This window comes from Leptodactylus fuscus, chromosome 2, assembly GCF_031893055.1.
Source record: "Leptodactylus fuscus isolate aLepFus1 chromosome 2, aLepFus1.hap2, whole genome shotgun sequence".
NCBI lineage: Eukaryota > Metazoa > Chordata > Amphibia > Anura > Leptodactylidae > Leptodactylus > Leptodactylus fuscus.
Genome location: NC_134266.1, coordinates 250,216,928 through 250,233,621, shown reverse-complemented (window position 1 = coordinate 250,233,621; position 16,694 = coordinate 250,216,928). Strand labels below are relative to the sequence as shown.

Below are 16,694 nucleotides of genomic sequence, written 5' to 3'. Positions count from 1 at the left end.
AAAGTAACTTCAACACAAAAGTCTCACGTATTCTCTGAATTACAGAAACAACAAGATACAAAGTTACATTTCATATCCCATACCTTATACACAGTACGAAAACCTTACCCGCGCCTGTATATACCCACTTCTACAATCACCGCAGACCAAGTCGCGGGTACCAGCTAGTGGAAGAATATAGCAAAGCTTAGGCCGGGTTCACATTTATGCCTCGGCCTCCGCTTTCAGGTTTCCGTCTTCTGTCGACAGAAGACGGAAACCTGGCAGACCGTGTCCGGCCGTGAGCGCCTGTTAGTGTTTTGTGCTCCCTGCGGCGAAACCGTTTTTTTTTTTTTTAAAACCGGACACAAAGTCCTGCATGCTCGACTTTGTGCCGGGTTAAAAAAAAAAACAGTTTCGCCGCGGAAACCATAAAGCGCTCATGGACGGACACTTTCCAAACCTATTGAAATGAATGGGTTTGAAAACTGACTGCAGGTTTCCGTCTCCTGTCCAGTTTCTCGAGCAGGAAACAGAAACCTGCGAAACAGAGATCGGGTGCTGATGTGAACTCGCCCTTTCCGATATTTCCTCCCCTTGCATCAAACACCAGACTGGTCGCTCTTACCCCAAAGTCTGTTTTGTTAAATACAGGGCCATCCTTCTAGGCCTGCCTAACAAGGGCATATTCAGTCTGTGAAGTAGGGAACATATGTTGGCTGTATTTCCTACAGTGAAAGTTTGTCTGGGGATCCAATGGCATTATAGTCATCTATGATAATGAGAGTGACTGTGGGATTACTGTCCCATTCGGTAATCATGTTTGCAATATGGAACAGTAGTCCTGCAGAGACTCACAGAATCTTAGATGATTTTAATGATATAAGACCGCTTCTCCAGATCATATTCAGTTGAGGAAATGTAGACTGAATACATCTTGTAAAGCAGGCCTAAGGTCTTGTTCACATCAGCATTTGTATTCCGTCTGGGGGAGTCCGCATAAAGTTCACAATCTACTTTCCTGTCCGCATGATTGGTGCAGGTAGCACACAGCAAGCACACGGACCCCATTATAGTCTATGGGGTCCGTGTGCTTTCTCTGCACAGAGGTTGCAGTTGCGTTCGGTAATCTGTTTGGGCGGTCCCCATGCGGACTCCCTGAATGCAGATGTGAACCAAGCATAAGACTAAGCTTCTACAGTGCAATCAATAGGGCAGATTTATTATACCTTGTACATCAGTTTTCTGGTGTAGCAGGCATAAAAAGGTCACTTTTTTTGTGCAAATGTGTGTTTTCCAAAAAAAAAAAAAAAGTGGTGTTTTCTGCACTGCACTCTCCACTTTCCCAAAAAGGGCTCAGGACCTTCACCCCTGCTAGATTTATTATCATTTATTCCATAAATGTGATGTAAATAATGCAGGATATATAGGCCAGCTATGAGGTGACATACATTCTCTGAAGGCGCATGGCCAAGCAGAGGGTGCGTAGCCTTCGCCAGTTCAGGGTTGGTGTGTGAGAGTGGTGTTAATAACGCCGCTGTTCTTAAATCTGACCCCTTCTATGTAAAGATTATATATAAAATGTATTTAAAGTTTTCTAATGTATATACACCCATTGTTTAACATGAGTTACACCCCTCGATTCCCACATTAACTGGACATAAAGCCACATAGAAATCAGTCCGGCAGATTTATGAAAACTGCCTTAGGCTAAGGCTCCACATTGCGGAAACTCAGCTTTTTTTTTGCAGATTTTGCTGCAGTTTTTTGAGTCAAAGTCAAGAATGACTACAAATGGAATGGGGATATATAAGAAGTTCGTATACTTCTATCTACTGCTCAATCCGCTCCTGGCTTTGGCTCATAAAACCACAACAAAATCTGCAACAAAAAAAGCTGCATTGCATGGTTTCAAAAACACTATAAAAAAAGAAAGCTATGTTGCTATTGGTTGTTCCCCATAGGTGTGAATAAGGCCTAAGAGGTTGTCACAGTGCAATATTAGAATTGCTCATATCTCTGTGCAAATTACTATACTCTAAAATTACTATAATTTTCTTTAGTTATTAATAAGTATCTTTCCCTCATTCTATTCTAGTCTCCGTGATGTCTCCGCTCCAACCCCCGAGCCTCCTACAAAGGTAATGTGCGTCCTGTATTCTTGTGCACAGCGTTGGCCTGCTTTGCTGCTTCTAGCATTTCCAATCATCAGACTAACCCTTTCTTATAAAGTGCAGTAAGTAATATCTCCGCAGCAGGGTCATTCCTCTAGGATACTAATACTATGTTAGCAGATCAGGCGGCTTGTTCATTTTTATGGTAGTAGATGAGGGAACTAAAACAGTAAGAGATCTCGCCAGCCTTTGTGGCCAGTGGTGTCTTCTGTTTTTGTGAAATTTTTGGTGTTAAAAGCACCTGAACACATTGAGGTCACTCGCCGGAAATCTGTCTGGGCAATGGCAAGTTCTTCTACTAGTTAGACGTGCTCTGTTATCCCCCACATATGAACCAATTTCTTGGTGTAATAATTTTTCCAATTGACGACATGGATTCCTCTCCGTAGTGGACCTTGATGTGATAAAATAATCTTCAGGTGTTGTATGACTGAGCACATTCCCCCATCTAAATTTACAGAAAAGGAAGGTGTCTGACAAGTCTGTGGAGGCAGAAGAGGACTACACAAAATATAACTCAAATGACAAAGGCAAAAAGGTGGGCAATTTGTTTTTGTTTTTTTTTTCTGTAAATCTTGTGGTTATTGTCACTTGCATGACGTAGAGAAGGTTTCAGATCAGGTCGCCGTACAATAGATCCGTCCATTACACAGTGATGGCTCTTTTCTATCTGTGATTGTCTTGAGCTTCTTGCCACCTGTCTTATGCATGTCATGTATCTAAAGTATATTATGTATAAGAAGGTAAGGTAAGTGCACAAACTCAATTCTGACGTTATTTTACACTAAATTGTGATTTTTAATAAGCAGTGTGGAGAGCTAAAAATAAGGGCAAGTTTACACTGTATTTTAGAGTTGATTTAACACATTTTCTACCCCCAAGATTTGGTCCAAACCCCCCCGCCCACTCTACCACCCATTGTTTTCAGTGAAAGGAAGTAACCTATGCGATGCTTCTTTTATTAATGTTTTTAGCCTGTGGTGTTCAGCCCTATTTTGTAGTAGTTTCTGCATTCTAATCTCTACCGAAGCCCCGACACATGACCAAACACTGATCAGCCCCATGGAAGAGGCTGCACAAACCCAGAACAGAAGCTGGTGGAGAAAGGGTCTCGGGTTTTCTTCAGCGACTTCCTCAGGCATACTATGTGTTGGATTTTTTTCTAATAAGTATTTTGCAGAAAGCGCAGTGTGACCCAGCCCTAAGAAATGAGCTGACAACTATACAGACTTAAAGGACTGGACCTTCTACTATTAGTGTACCTCTGGTCATAGAAGACTGCTGAAATGTCAGGAAAACGTAATAGGTGGGAGAGACGTACCAAAAGCTTCAACTTTATTGTTGGATTATGGAAACCATAATAAGATGGATTCCTGCTCCTTTGCCTGGTCGTCACTGCTAGCGCTCTAATATTTATTGACTGGCCCACTTAATAGCACAAAGTTATGTAAGAAGGGGCTGTCCAAAAGTGACACTGGCTGTCGTATAGAAGACAAGGAGAAACATGGGGCAACACCTTGCAGCGCTGGGTTCAAATCCCGCCAGGAACAACATCTGCACAGAGTTTGTATGTTCTCCCCATGAGTGTGTGGATTTCCTCCCATTGTACAAAGACATACTGATAGGGAAAAAATGTACATTGTGAGCCCTATATGGAGCCAACAATCTATATTTAAAAAAGGAAAAAAGAAGACAAGGAGACACAAACATCAGTTTTCCTTTAATAAGGGACAAATGCAGTTACATACATAGGCGCCGGGCGAGGTAGGCTGGGAAGTCTTCCTTTGCATGTTACTCAATGTTCTTATCCAAATTTTCAAATGCAGTTTGTTTTTTTTTATTGTTTTTTTTTTTGTTTTGTTTTTTTTTAACGCAGGCCAATCTTAGCATATTGCTGTACAGAGCAATATCTTTTTAATGGTTTTGCATTTCTCAACTATTTTTACCCTGTTTTTTCAGGACACAAAAGGTTTCAATTAAGTAGCCTTATTTGTTGTATTTTTTTTTCACCAAAACAATGGTAAAAAAAAATAAAATTGCATTTTGCTTCTTTTACCTGAAACAAACTTTTTTTATATATGTATTATTGCACTTAAATGTATTAAAATTTTCTAAAAATTAGGTTTTATATGGCCTTATATTCCACATGGCTTATTTTCTGAACCCCTAGTCCATGTGAGCAGATCTAGGGGGTGAAGGATGATGGTCCTGGCTGGGGAGCAAGGTCTGCTAACATAACGTGAATTAGAAGGCCCTTTCCCTTGGCTGTGGTCACTATAAAGAGTTATATTTTTGCTAAACCTGATGATAAAAGTCATAACAGATTCCCTTGTTCCCGTTAGCCTTTGATAATAACCTCGCTGGCACCGGGGATCAGAGTGAAGTAAATAGCCAAGGTTAGCATCGTCTAGGGGAATTAAATAAAATTCACCAAAATTCACAAATAATTTCCATATGACATTTATTATTATTCACCAATAATTACATAACAGATCCTGTTGACTTGGAGATCAATGAGGATCTGGTTGCAAATGCAACATGGTAAACACGTCAGGTTCTCTACTTTAGCCAAAACCTGGGTTTTTCTCTTTTCCCCAGTATTGTATTAACTAGTTGGTTGAAAGGAGCATATAGGGAACAAGAGTGTTTACCACATGCATAATGTAAAGTCTTCGATAATATAGAGCCACATATCCCCCATAGTTAAGACTAGTGCAATCATTGTTATTGTCATGGCATCTGTGGACATAATTTGGTCTCTCTTGGACCTCCATACATCAAGAAAACGGTTCCCTAACCTATTTTTCCAGTAAACAAGACTCTGCCATGTAAGTAGCAGACCAGATGGAGAGATGGATGCACATTTCTATGGCTCTCTGAATTGTTGATTGACCGACCTGACAACTATCCCCTAACAGATAGATCTGGTATATTCTGTGGATGTGACAATGTCTAACGTGTTTTAGCATTCAAGTGAATTGTGTTGATTTTGTTCACAGACCAACAGCAAGATGACCGCGGCTCAGAAATCCCTGGCTAAAGTGGACAAGAGCGGAATGAAAAACATATCGTCTTTTTTCAGTCCAAAACCCAAAGCCACCAAATAATATGGATGAGAATGTGATGTGAAAGTTCAATATTTTATTTAATAAAAATCTTGTTTTGTTAGATGTAGTGTATAAGTTTGGATGAGGATGCATACGGGTTTACATGTTCTAGGAATCTGTTGATAGCGAGGCTCTGTTCACACTAGGGTCATATTTTCTATTTATCAAGGCTCTTAAAGGGGGTAAAAATGAAGAGAAACCATACCGGCCTATCAATCCCTTGCCACGACTATTCCAACGCTTATCATTTCCCCACTGATCTCTGCTTTCTGGTTCCATCTTTACATTTGGGACATGACTGTTCAGCCAAAGACTGTCAGAGCGACCGGACCAGTAAGTAGTGGTGAGTAGAGATGAGCGAGTAGTATTTGATAGAATACCTCCCCTGCGTAGTTATTAGTGTAATCGGTCGAATATCATGCGGTAAATGCAGTAAAAATTTGATGCCCCTCCCACCTTCCCTGGCACTTTTTACACCAATAACTATGCAGGGGAGGTATTCGATCGAATACTACTCGCTCATCGCTACCGTCTTTCCCCGAAAGTAGGACGCCCCTGAAAGTAAGGGGGGGGGGGTTCTGTTGCTGTGCACACAGAGCATGGCATCCAGCCGGCTGTTGTGCCAATGTAGTGGGGATCACTAAGCCCCACCCATGAAAGCTCTGCTAAGCCCGGCCATGAAGCCCCACTAAGCCCCGCCCACCACTGCTGGGACTAACAGCAGCACCAGTGCTCCTAGGAAGATGGGAAAGGTAAGTAGGATACCTTCCCCCTCCCCTGCACTACCTACAACCGGCAGTTATACTGAAACTCCGCTAAGGAAGTGCCGGCATGACTGCCGGTTGTAATAAGACATCCCCCGAAAATAAGACAGGTCCTATATTTAGGACGACAATTTAATATAAGACACTGTCTTATTTTCGGGGAAACACAGTAGTGGTGAGTGAGAGGTGAATGTTACTTCCTTTGCGCCATTTTGATACTGATGATCTATCCACAAGATAAGCTGTCAATATGTGATTGGCGAGGGTCTGATCACTGCGATCCAGGCATCAGAAGCAGTAAAAGATGCATAGCAGTATATCTATTCTCTATGTTTCGGTGGCAGCGGGGCAGAACGGCTCTGCAGCTTTACTTCCAACAGCTGGGTCAACACATCCGTGCAGAGTCCGACCCTCATCAGTCAGATATACACTCACCGGCCACTTTATTAGGTACACCATGCTAGTAACGGGTTGGACCCCCTTTTGCCTTCAGAACTGCCTCAATTCTTCGTGGCATAGATACAACAAGGTGCTGGAAGCATTCCTCAGAGATTTTGGTCCATATTGACATGATGGCATCACACAGTTGCCGCAGATTTGTCGGCTGCACATCCATGATGCGAATCTCCCGTTCCACCACATCCCAAAGATGCTCTATTGGATTGAGATCTGGTGACTGTGGAGGCCATTGGAGTACAGTGAACTCATTGTCATGTTCAAGAGACCAGTCTGAGATGATTCCAGCTTTATGACATGGCATTGCATTATCCTGCTGAAAGTAGCCATCAGATGTTGGGTACATTGTGGTCATAAAGGGATGGACATGGTCAGCAACAATACTCAGGTAGGCTTTGGCGTTGCAACGATGCTCAATTGGTACCAAGGGGCCCAAAGAGTGCCAAGAAAATATTCCCCACACCATGACACCACCACCACCAGCCTGAACCGTTGATACAAGGCAGGATGGATCCATGCTTTCATGTTGTTGACGCCAAATTCTGACCCTACCATCCGAATGTCGCAGCAGAAATCGAGACTCATCAGACCAGGCAACGTTTTTCCAATCTTCAATTGTCCAATTTCGATGAGCTTGTGCAAATTGTAGCCTCAGTTTCCTGTTCTTAGCTGAAAGGAGTGGCACCCGGTGTGGTCTTCTGCTGCTGTAGCCCATCTGCCTCAAAGTTCGACGTACTGTGCGTTCAGAGATGCTCTTCTGGCTACCTTGGTTGTAACGGGTGGCTATTTGAGTCACTGTTGCCTTTCTATCAGCTCGAACCAGTCTGGCCATTCTCCTCTGACCTCTGGCATCAACAACGCATTTCCGCCCACAGAACTGCCGCTCACTAGATGTTTTTTCTTTTTCGGACCATTCTCTGTAAACCCTAGAGATGGTTGTGCGTGAAAATCCCAGTAGATCAGCAGTTTCTGAAATACTCAGACCAGCCCTTCTGGCACCAACAACCATGCCACGTTCAAAGGCACTCAAATCACCTTTCTTCCCCATACTGATGCTCGGTTTGAACTGCAGGAGATTGTCTTGACCATGTCTACATGCCTAAATGCACTGAGTTGCCGCCATGTGATTGGCTGATTAGAAATTAAGTGTTAACGAGCAGTTGGACAGGTGTACCTAATAAAGTGGCCGGTGAGTGTAGGTGACCTATCCTGTGAATTGATCTTCAGTATGAAAAGCCAACTGGGGGTTGGAAGACCTCTTTAATAATTCAATAACCCTTTTGATCTATCCATGGTACCTTCAGTGGACACCGTTGTGCTGGTAATTGTTTACTACCACAAGCAGGACTTACAATTAAGAGAATTCACAGCTCAGTTCTGTTTATCACAATGTGTGAATCCTGGAGGATCTTCCATCGGGGTTATTGTATTCCCCTTAGTACATCATAACCAATTATCACTTTTTGCAGTGATGGCTGCAATGTGACCAGGCAGTCATGGATTATATTTATTACCAAGCACCAATGAGACACTAGAGATTAAGTCCGACCAAAGGGACACCTAAATAATGGGAAAGGTTTACCAAATATTAGACACTGCAATATCATAAATTTGAGTTTAGAATCTAAGTTTTGAGTGACCGTTCACAAAAATAATGAGATATATGGATGGTCCAGCTAAGTTGTTAATGGACAAATGGCATGGTCAGTGTTTTTGGATTCTTTAAAAAAAAAAAAACTATAACAAAAATAATATATGGTAATGCATTGTGATATACTTATACACTTTGCAGCTCACAGGTCTGAATGCTTGAGGTTGCTACTAGAGATGAGCGAACAGTGTTCTATCGAACTCATGTTCGATCGGATATTAGGCTGTTCGGCATGTTCGAATCGAATCGAACACCGCGTGGTAAAGTGCGCCATTACTCGATTCCCCTCCCACCTTCCCTGGCGCCTTTTTTGCTCCAATAACAGCGCAGGGTAGGTGGGACAGGAACTACGACACCGGTGACGTTGAGAAAAGTAGGCAAAACCCATTGGCTGCCGAAAACATGTGACCTCTAATTTAAAAGAACAGCGCCGCCCAGGTTCGCGTCATTCTGAGCTTGCAATTCACCGAGGACGGAGGTTTCCGTCCAGCTAGCTAGGGCTTAGATTCTGGGTAGGCAGGGACAGGCTAGGATAGGAAGGAGAAGACAACCACAACAGCTCTTGTAAGAGCTAAATTCCAGGGAGAAGCTTGTCAGTGTAACGTGGCACTGACGGGCTCAATCGCCGCAACCCAGCTTTCCCAGGATCCTGAATGGAATACACTGTCAGTGTATTCCCGTATACCCGATATATACCCCGATACCCGTTCCAACGGTGTGCCCCCCCACCTTCACCCCAGAAATACCCTGCAAGTCCCCTAGCAATAGAATTGGGGCTATATACACCCACAATTTTTACTACTGGTATACAGTGCCATTGTCTGACTGGGAATTCAAAGAGTATATTGGGAATACAAATACCCTCATTTCTTGCTACTGCCATATAGTGCCAGTGTCTGACTGGGAATTCAAAGAATATATTGGGGTTACGTGCACCCACAATTTTTACTACTGGTATACAGTGCCATTGTCTGACTGGGAATTCAAAGAATATATTGGGGTTATAAATACCCTCATTTCTTGCTACTGCCATATAGTGCCAGTTTCTGACTGGTAATTCAAAGAATATATTGGGGTTACGTGCACCCACAATTTTTACTACTGGTATACAGTGCCATTGTCTGACTGGGAATTCAAAGAATATATTGGGAATACAAATACCCTCATTTCTTGCTACTGCCATATAGTGCCAGTGTCTGACTGGGAATTCAAAGAATATATTGGGGTTACGTGCACCCACAATTTTTACTACTGGTATACAGTGCCATTGTCTGACTGGGAATTCAAAGAATATATTGGGAATACAAATACCCTCATTTCTTGCTACTGCCATATAGTGCCAGTGTCTGACTGGTAATTCAAAGAATATATTGGGGTTACGTGCACCCACAATTTTTACTACTGGTATACAGTGCCATTGTCTGACTGGGAATTCAAAGAATATATTGGGAATACAAATACCCTCATTTCTTGCTACTGCCATATAGTGCCAGTGTCTGACTGGGAATTCAAAGAATATATTGGGGTTACGTGCACCCACAATTTTTACTACTGGTATACAGTGCCATTGTCTGACTGGGAATTCAAAGAATATATTGGGAATACAAATACCCTCATTTCTTGCTACTGCCATATAGTGCCAGTGTCTGACTGGGAATTCAAAGAATATATTGGGGTTACGTGCACCCACAATTTTTACTACTGGTATACAGTGCCATTGTCTGACTGGGAATTCAAAGAATATATTGGGAATACAAATACCCTCATTTCTTGCTACTGCCATATAGTGCCAGTGTCTGACTGGGAATTCAAAGAATATATTGGGGTTACGTGCACCCACAATTTTTACTACTGGTATACAGTGCCATTGTCTGACTGGGAATTCAAAGAATATATTGGGAATACAAATACCCTCATTTCTTGCTACTGCCATATAGTGCCAGTGTCTGACTGGGAATTCAAAGAATATATTGGGGTTACGTGCACCCACAATTTTTACTACTGGTATACAGTGCCATTGTCTGACTGGGAATTCAAAGAATATATTGGGAATACAAATACCCTCATTTCTTGCTACTGCCATATAGTGCCAGTGTCTGACTGGGAATTCAAAGAATATATTGGGGTTACGTGCACCCACAATTTTTACTACTGGTATACAGTGCCATTGTCTGACTGGGAATTCAAAGAATATATTGGGGTTATAAATACCCTCATTTCTTGCTACTGCCATATAGTGCCAGTTTCTGACTGGTAATTCAAAGAATATATTGGGGTTACGTGCACCCACAATTTTTACTACTGGTATACAGTGCCAATTTCTAACTAGGAATTCAAAATGCGCAAGGCTCCCGGAAAGGGACGTGGACGAGGCCGTGGGCGAGGTCGGGGGAATGGTTCTGGGGAGCAAGGTAGCAGTGAAGCCACAGGGCGTCCCGTGCCTACTCCTGTGGGGCAGCAAGCATTGCGCCACTCCACAGTGCCAGGGTTGCTTGCCACATTAACTAAACTGCAGGGTACAAACCTTAGTAGGCCCGAGAACCAGGAACAGGTCTTGCAATGGCTGTCAGAGAACGCTTACAGCACATTGTCCAGCAGCCAGTCAGACTCTGCCTCCTCTCCTCCTATTACCCAACAGTCTTGTCTTCCTTCCTCCCAAAATTCCGAAGCTTTACAGAACAATAACCCAAACTGTCCCTGCTCCCCAGAGCTGTTCTCCGCTCCTTTCATTGTCCCTCAACCTGCCTCTCCACGTCACGATTCCACGAACCTAACAGAGGAGCATCTGTGTCCAGATGCTCAAACACTAGAGTCTCCTCCATCTCCGTTCGATTTGGTGGTGGATGACCAGCAACCCACCCTCATCGACGATGATGTGACGCAGTTGCCGTCAGGGCATCCAGTTGACCGGCGCATTGTGCGGGAGGAGGAGATGAGACAGGAGTTGGAAGAGGAAGTGGTGGATGATGAGGACACTGACCCGACCTGGACAGGGGGGATGTCAAGCGGGGAAAGTAGTGTGGATGTTGAGGCAGGTGCAGCACCAAAAAGGGTAGCTAGAGGCAGAGGCAGAGGTCAGCAGCTTAGGCGAAGCCAGGCCACACCCGGAATCTCCCAAGATGTTCCAGTTCGTACCCAGCCCCGAAAAACTCCCACCTCGAGGGCACGTTTCTCGAAGGTGTGGAGTTTTTTCAAGGAATGCGCCGAGGACAGATATAGTGTTGTCTGCACAATTTGCCTCTCGAAATTGATTAGGGGCTCTGAGAAGAGCAACCTGTCCACCACTTCAATGCGCCGTCATTTGGAATCCAAGCACTGGAATCAGTGGCAGGCAGCAACGGCAGGACAAAGGCCGCCTGCCGTTCACGCCACTGCCACTGCCTCTGCCACTGCCTCTGCCTCTGCCACTGCCACTGCTGACTGTGCTGGCGATGCACTCCAGAGGACGAGCCAGGACACCACTTCATCTGCCTCCGCCACTTTGTTGACTTCTACCTCATCCTCCCCTGGTCCTGTCTTATCTCCTTCTCCTGCACCATCAAAGGCACCATCAGGCGTTTCTTTACAACAACCCACCATCTCTCAGACATTGGAGCGGCGGAAGAAATACACTGCTAACCACCCACACGCGCAAGCCTTGAACGCCAACATCGCTAAACTGCTGGCCCAGGAGATGTTGGCGTTCCAGCTTGTTGAAACTCCCGCCTTCCTGGACCTGATGGCAACTGCGGCACCTCGCTATGCCGTCCCTAGCCGTCACTACTTCTCCCGGTGTGCCGTCCCCGCCTTGCACCAGCACGTGTCACTCAACATCAGGCGGGCCCTTAGTTCCGCGCTTTGCACAAAGGTCCACTTGACCACCGACGCGTGGACAAGTGCATGCGGACAGGGACGCTACATTTCACTGACGGCACACTGGGTGAATGTAGTTGAGGCTGGGACTGCTTCCCAAACTGGCCCGGTGTACCTCGTCTCCCCGCCTAACATTCCTGGCAGGGACACGAGAAGAACACCCCCCTCCTCCTCCTCTACCGCCTCCTCCTCCGCCACCGCCTCCTCCTCTGCCACCGCCTCCTCCTCCGCTGTTAGATTGACCCCAGCTACGAGTTGGAAACGTTGCAGCACTGGCGTTGGTAGACGTCAGCAGGCTGTGCTGAAGCTGATCAGCTTGGGGGACAGACAGCACACTGCCTCCGAGGTGAGGGATGCCCTCCTCGATGAGACGGCAATATGGTTTGAGCCGCTGCACCTGGGCCCAGGCATGGTCGTTTGTGATAACGGCCGGAACCTGGTAGCAGCTCTGGAGCTTGCCGGACTCCAACATGTTCCATGCCTGGCCCACGTCTTCAACCTAGTGGTGCAACGTTTCCTAAAGAGCTACCCCAATGTTCCAGAGCTACTGGTGAAAGTGCGGCGCATGTGCGCCCACTTTCGCAAGTCGACAGTAGCCGCTGCTAGCTTAAAATCTCTCCAGCAACGCCTGCATGTGCCACAACACCGGCTTTTGTGCGACGTCCCCACACGCTGGAACTCAACGTTTCAGATGTTGAATAGAGTGGTTGAGCAGCAGAGACCTTTGATGGAATACCAGCTACAAAACCCTAGGGTGCCACAAAGTCAGCTGCCTCAGTTTCACATCCATGAGTGGCCATGGATGAGAGACCTTTGTGACATCCTACGGGTCTTTGAGGAGTCCACAAGGAGGGTGAGCTCTGAGGATGCGATGGTGAGCCTTACAATCCCGCTCTTGTGTGTTCTGAGAGAATCCCTGATTGACATCAGGGATAACTCAGATCACACAGAGGAGTTAGGGATAGCATCCGATCCGTCACAGCTGGAGAGTAGGTCCACACATCTGTCCGCTTCACTGCGTTTAATGGAGGAGGAGGAGGAAGAAGAGTTGTCCGATGATGTGATGGTGATACAGGAGGCTTCCGGGCAACTTCGAATCGTCCCATTGTTGCAGCGCGGATGGGTAGACATGGAGGATGAGGAGGAAATGGAGATTGAACTTTCCGGTGGGGCCAGAGGAGTCATGCCAACTAACACTGTGGCAGACATGGCTGAGTTCATGTTGGGGTGCTTTACAACCGACAAGCGTATTGTCAAAATCATGGAGGACAACCAGTACTGGATCTTTGCTATCCTTGACCCCCGGTATAAAAACAACATCTCGTCTTTTATTCCGGTAGAGGGGAGGGCCAATCGCATCAATGCTTGCCACAGGCAATTGGTGCAGAATATGATGGAGATGTTTCCAGCATGTGACGTTGGCGGCAGGGAGGGCAGTTCCTCCAGTAGGCAACCAAGTTCTCACCGGTCCACACAAACGAGGGGCACACTGTCTAAGGTCTGGGACACCTTGATGGCACCCCCTCGCCAAAGTGCCGCCACGGAGGGTCCTAGTGTCACCAGGCGTGAGAAGTATAGGCGCATGTTGCGGGAATACCTTTCCGACCACAGCCCTGTCCTCTCCGACCCCTCTGCGCCCTACACGTATTGGGTGTCGAAGTTGGACCTGTGGCTTGAACTTGCCCTATATGCCTTGGAGGTGCTGTCCTGTCCTGCCGCCAGCGTCCTATCTGAGAGGGTGTTCAGTGCAGCCGGTGGCATCATCACTGACAAGCGCACCCGTCTGTCAGCTGAGAGTGCCGACCGGCTCACTTTGATAAAAATGAACCACCACTGGATAGAGCCTTCATTTTTGTGCCCACCTGTGTAAAGCACCCCAACATGAAACTCCATGTCTGTACTCAACCTCTCCAATTCCTCCGCATCCTCATACTCATCCACCATAAGCGTTGCACAATTCTGCTAATACTAGGCTCCCTCCAACATGATTTCCCCCAACTCTGCTGGTTAGAGGCTCCCTCCACCCTGATTTCCACCAACTCTGCTGGTTAGAGGCTCCCTCCACCCTGCTTTCCCACAACTCTGCTGGTTAGAGGCTCCCTCCACCATGAATTTGCCCAAACTGGGCTGGTTAGAGGCTCCCTCCACCATGAATTGGTCCAAACTGGGTTTTTTAGAGGCTCCCTCCACCATGAATTGGTCCAAACTGGGGTTTTTAGAGGCTCCCTCCACCATGAATTGGTCCAAACTGGGCTGTTTAGCGGCTCCCTCCACCATTAATTGGTCCAAACTGGGCTGGTTAGAGGCTCCCTCCACCATGAATTTGCCCAAACTGGGCTGTTTAGAGGCTCCCTCCACCATGAATTTGCCCAAACTGGGCTGGTTAGAGGCTCCCTCCACCATGAATTGGTCCAAACTGGGCTGTTTAGAGGCTCCCTCCACCATTAATTGGTCCAAACTGGGCTGGTTAGAGGCTCCCTCCACCATGAATTTCCCAAAACTTGGCTGTTTAGAGGCTCCCTCCACCATTAATTGGTCCAAACTGGGCTGGTTAGAGGCTCCCTCCACCATGAATTTGCCCAAACTGGGCTGTTTAGAGGCTCCCTCCACCATGAATTGGTCCAAACTGGTTTTTTTAGAGGCTCCCTCCACCATGAATTGGTCCAAACTGGGCTGTTTAGAGGCTCCCTCCACCATGAATTTGCCCAAACTGGGCTGTTTAGCGGCTCCCTCCACCATTAATTGGTCCAAACTGGGCTGGTTAGAGGCTCCCTCCACCATGAATTTGCCCAAACTGGGCTGTTTAGAGGCTCCCTCCACCATGAATTTGCCCAAACTGGGGTGGTTAGAGGCTCCCTCCACCATTAATTGGTCCAAACTGGGCTGGTTAGAGGCTCCCTCCACCATTAATTGGTCCAAACTGGGCTGGTTAGAGGCTCCCTCCACCATTAATTGGTCCAAACTGGGCTGGCTAGAGGCTCCCTCCACCATGAATTTGCCCAAACTGGGCTGTTTAGAGGCTCCCTCCACCATGAATTGGTCCAAACTGGGTTTTTTAGAGGCTCCCTCCACCATGAATTGGTCCAAACTGGGCTGTTTAGAGGCTCCCTCCACCATGAATTTGCCCAAACTGGGCTGTTTAGCGGCTCCCTCCACCATTAATTGGTCCAAACTGGGCTGGTTAGAGGCTCCCTCCACCATGAATTTGCCCAAACTGGGCTGTTTAGAGGCTCCCTCCACCATGAATTTGCCCAAACTGGGCTGGTTAGAGGCTCCCTCCACCATGAATTGGTCCAAACTGGGGTTTTTAGAGGCTCCCTCCACCATGAATTGGTCCAAACTTGGCTGTTTAGAGGCTCCCTCCACCATGAATTGGTCCAAACTGGGGTGGTTAGAGGCTCCCTCCACCATTAATTGGTCCAAACTGGGCTGGTTAGAGGCTCCCTCCACCATTAATTGGTCCAAACTGGGCTGGTTAGAGGCTCCCTCCACCATTAATTGGTCCAAACTGGGCTGGTTAGAGGCTCCCTCCACCATTAATTGGTCCAAACTGGGCTGGTTAGAGGCTCCCTCCACCATGAATTTGCCCAAACTGGGCTGGTTAGAGGCTCCCTCCACCATGAATTGGTCCAAACTGGGTTTTTTAGAGGCTCCCTCCACCATGAATTTGCCCAAACTGGGCTGGTTAGAGGCTCCCTCCACCATGAATTTGCCCAAACTGGGCTGGTTAGAGGCTCCCTCCACCATGAATTGGTCCAAACTGGGTTTTTTAGAGGCTCCCTCCACCATGAATTTGCCCACACTGGGCTGGTTAGAGGCTCCCTCCACCATGAATTGGTCCAAACTGGGGTTTTTAGAGGCTCCCTCCACCATGAATTTGCCCAAACTGGGGTGTTTAGAGGCTCCCTCCACCATGAATTTGCCCAAACTCTGCTGGTTAGAGGCTCAATCCACCCTGATTTTCAAAACAAATGTTGGTGCTAACCTCAACTTACTACAAGGGCCAAATTCACTGCTGGTGACAAGCTCTCCTCACTGCAAGTGCCAAATACACATGTTTCAAGGTGTTTTCCTACTGTCAGAGATGTGGTATTGAGTGTGTAAAGTGTGTAGTTGTTAGGCTGTGATGTTGGGGTAATAGAGGGTCTTTGGTGTGTTAGATGCCCCCAGACATGCTTCCCCTGCTGTCCCAGTGTCATTCCAGAGGTGTTGGCATCATTTCCTGGGGTGTCATAGTGGACTTGGTGACCCTCCAGACACGGATTTGGGTTTCCCCCTTAACGAGTATCTGTTCCCCATAGACTATAATGGGGTTCGAAACCCATTCGAACACACGAACATTGAGCGGCTGTTCGAATCGAATTTCGAACCTCGAACATTTTAGTGTTCGCTCATCTCTAGTTGCTACGTATTACATATTATGTGCAGATCTGATAACATTACCACTGATGTCAATGAGAGTTCCAAAAACTTCTTTGGAAGGAAATTGACCTGTGGTGCAGATTTCTAAAGATTTCAGCAGATTTCATCCCTTGGACCAATCCATATCTTTCTCAGAATTCCTAGCGGAGCATGCATGGCCCTTAAGACTCTTTATAGCTGCAAAGGAAGTCTCCACGAGAAGACGTAGCTCCCCTCCTGACCCACAATCCACACAAAATCCTGTCTGCATGCACCCTTAAGGAATTATCTAGTATTATAAAACCATGGA

General features: G+C 46.3%; 1 protein-coding gene across 1 annotated transcript in view; it reads left to right on the top strand.

The window, feature by feature from the left end:
- The window catches only part of RNASEH2B (ribonuclease H2 subunit B), a 34,315-nt gene extending 29,011 nt beyond the window's left edge, over nt 1-5,304 (top strand). Inside the window, exons 9-11 of the mRNA XM_075266022.1 lie at nt 2,078-2,120; nt 2,614-2,691; nt 5,153-5,304. Of these exons, the coding sequence (XP_075122123.1) occupies nt 2,078-2,120; nt 2,614-2,691; nt 5,153-5,260 (229 nt within the window). The 3' untranslated portion in view covers nt 5,261-5,304. The remainder of the gene's footprint in view (nt 1-2,077; nt 2,121-2,613; nt 2,692-5,152) is intronic.
- Nucleotides 5,305-16,694: the final 11,390 nt, after the last annotated feature.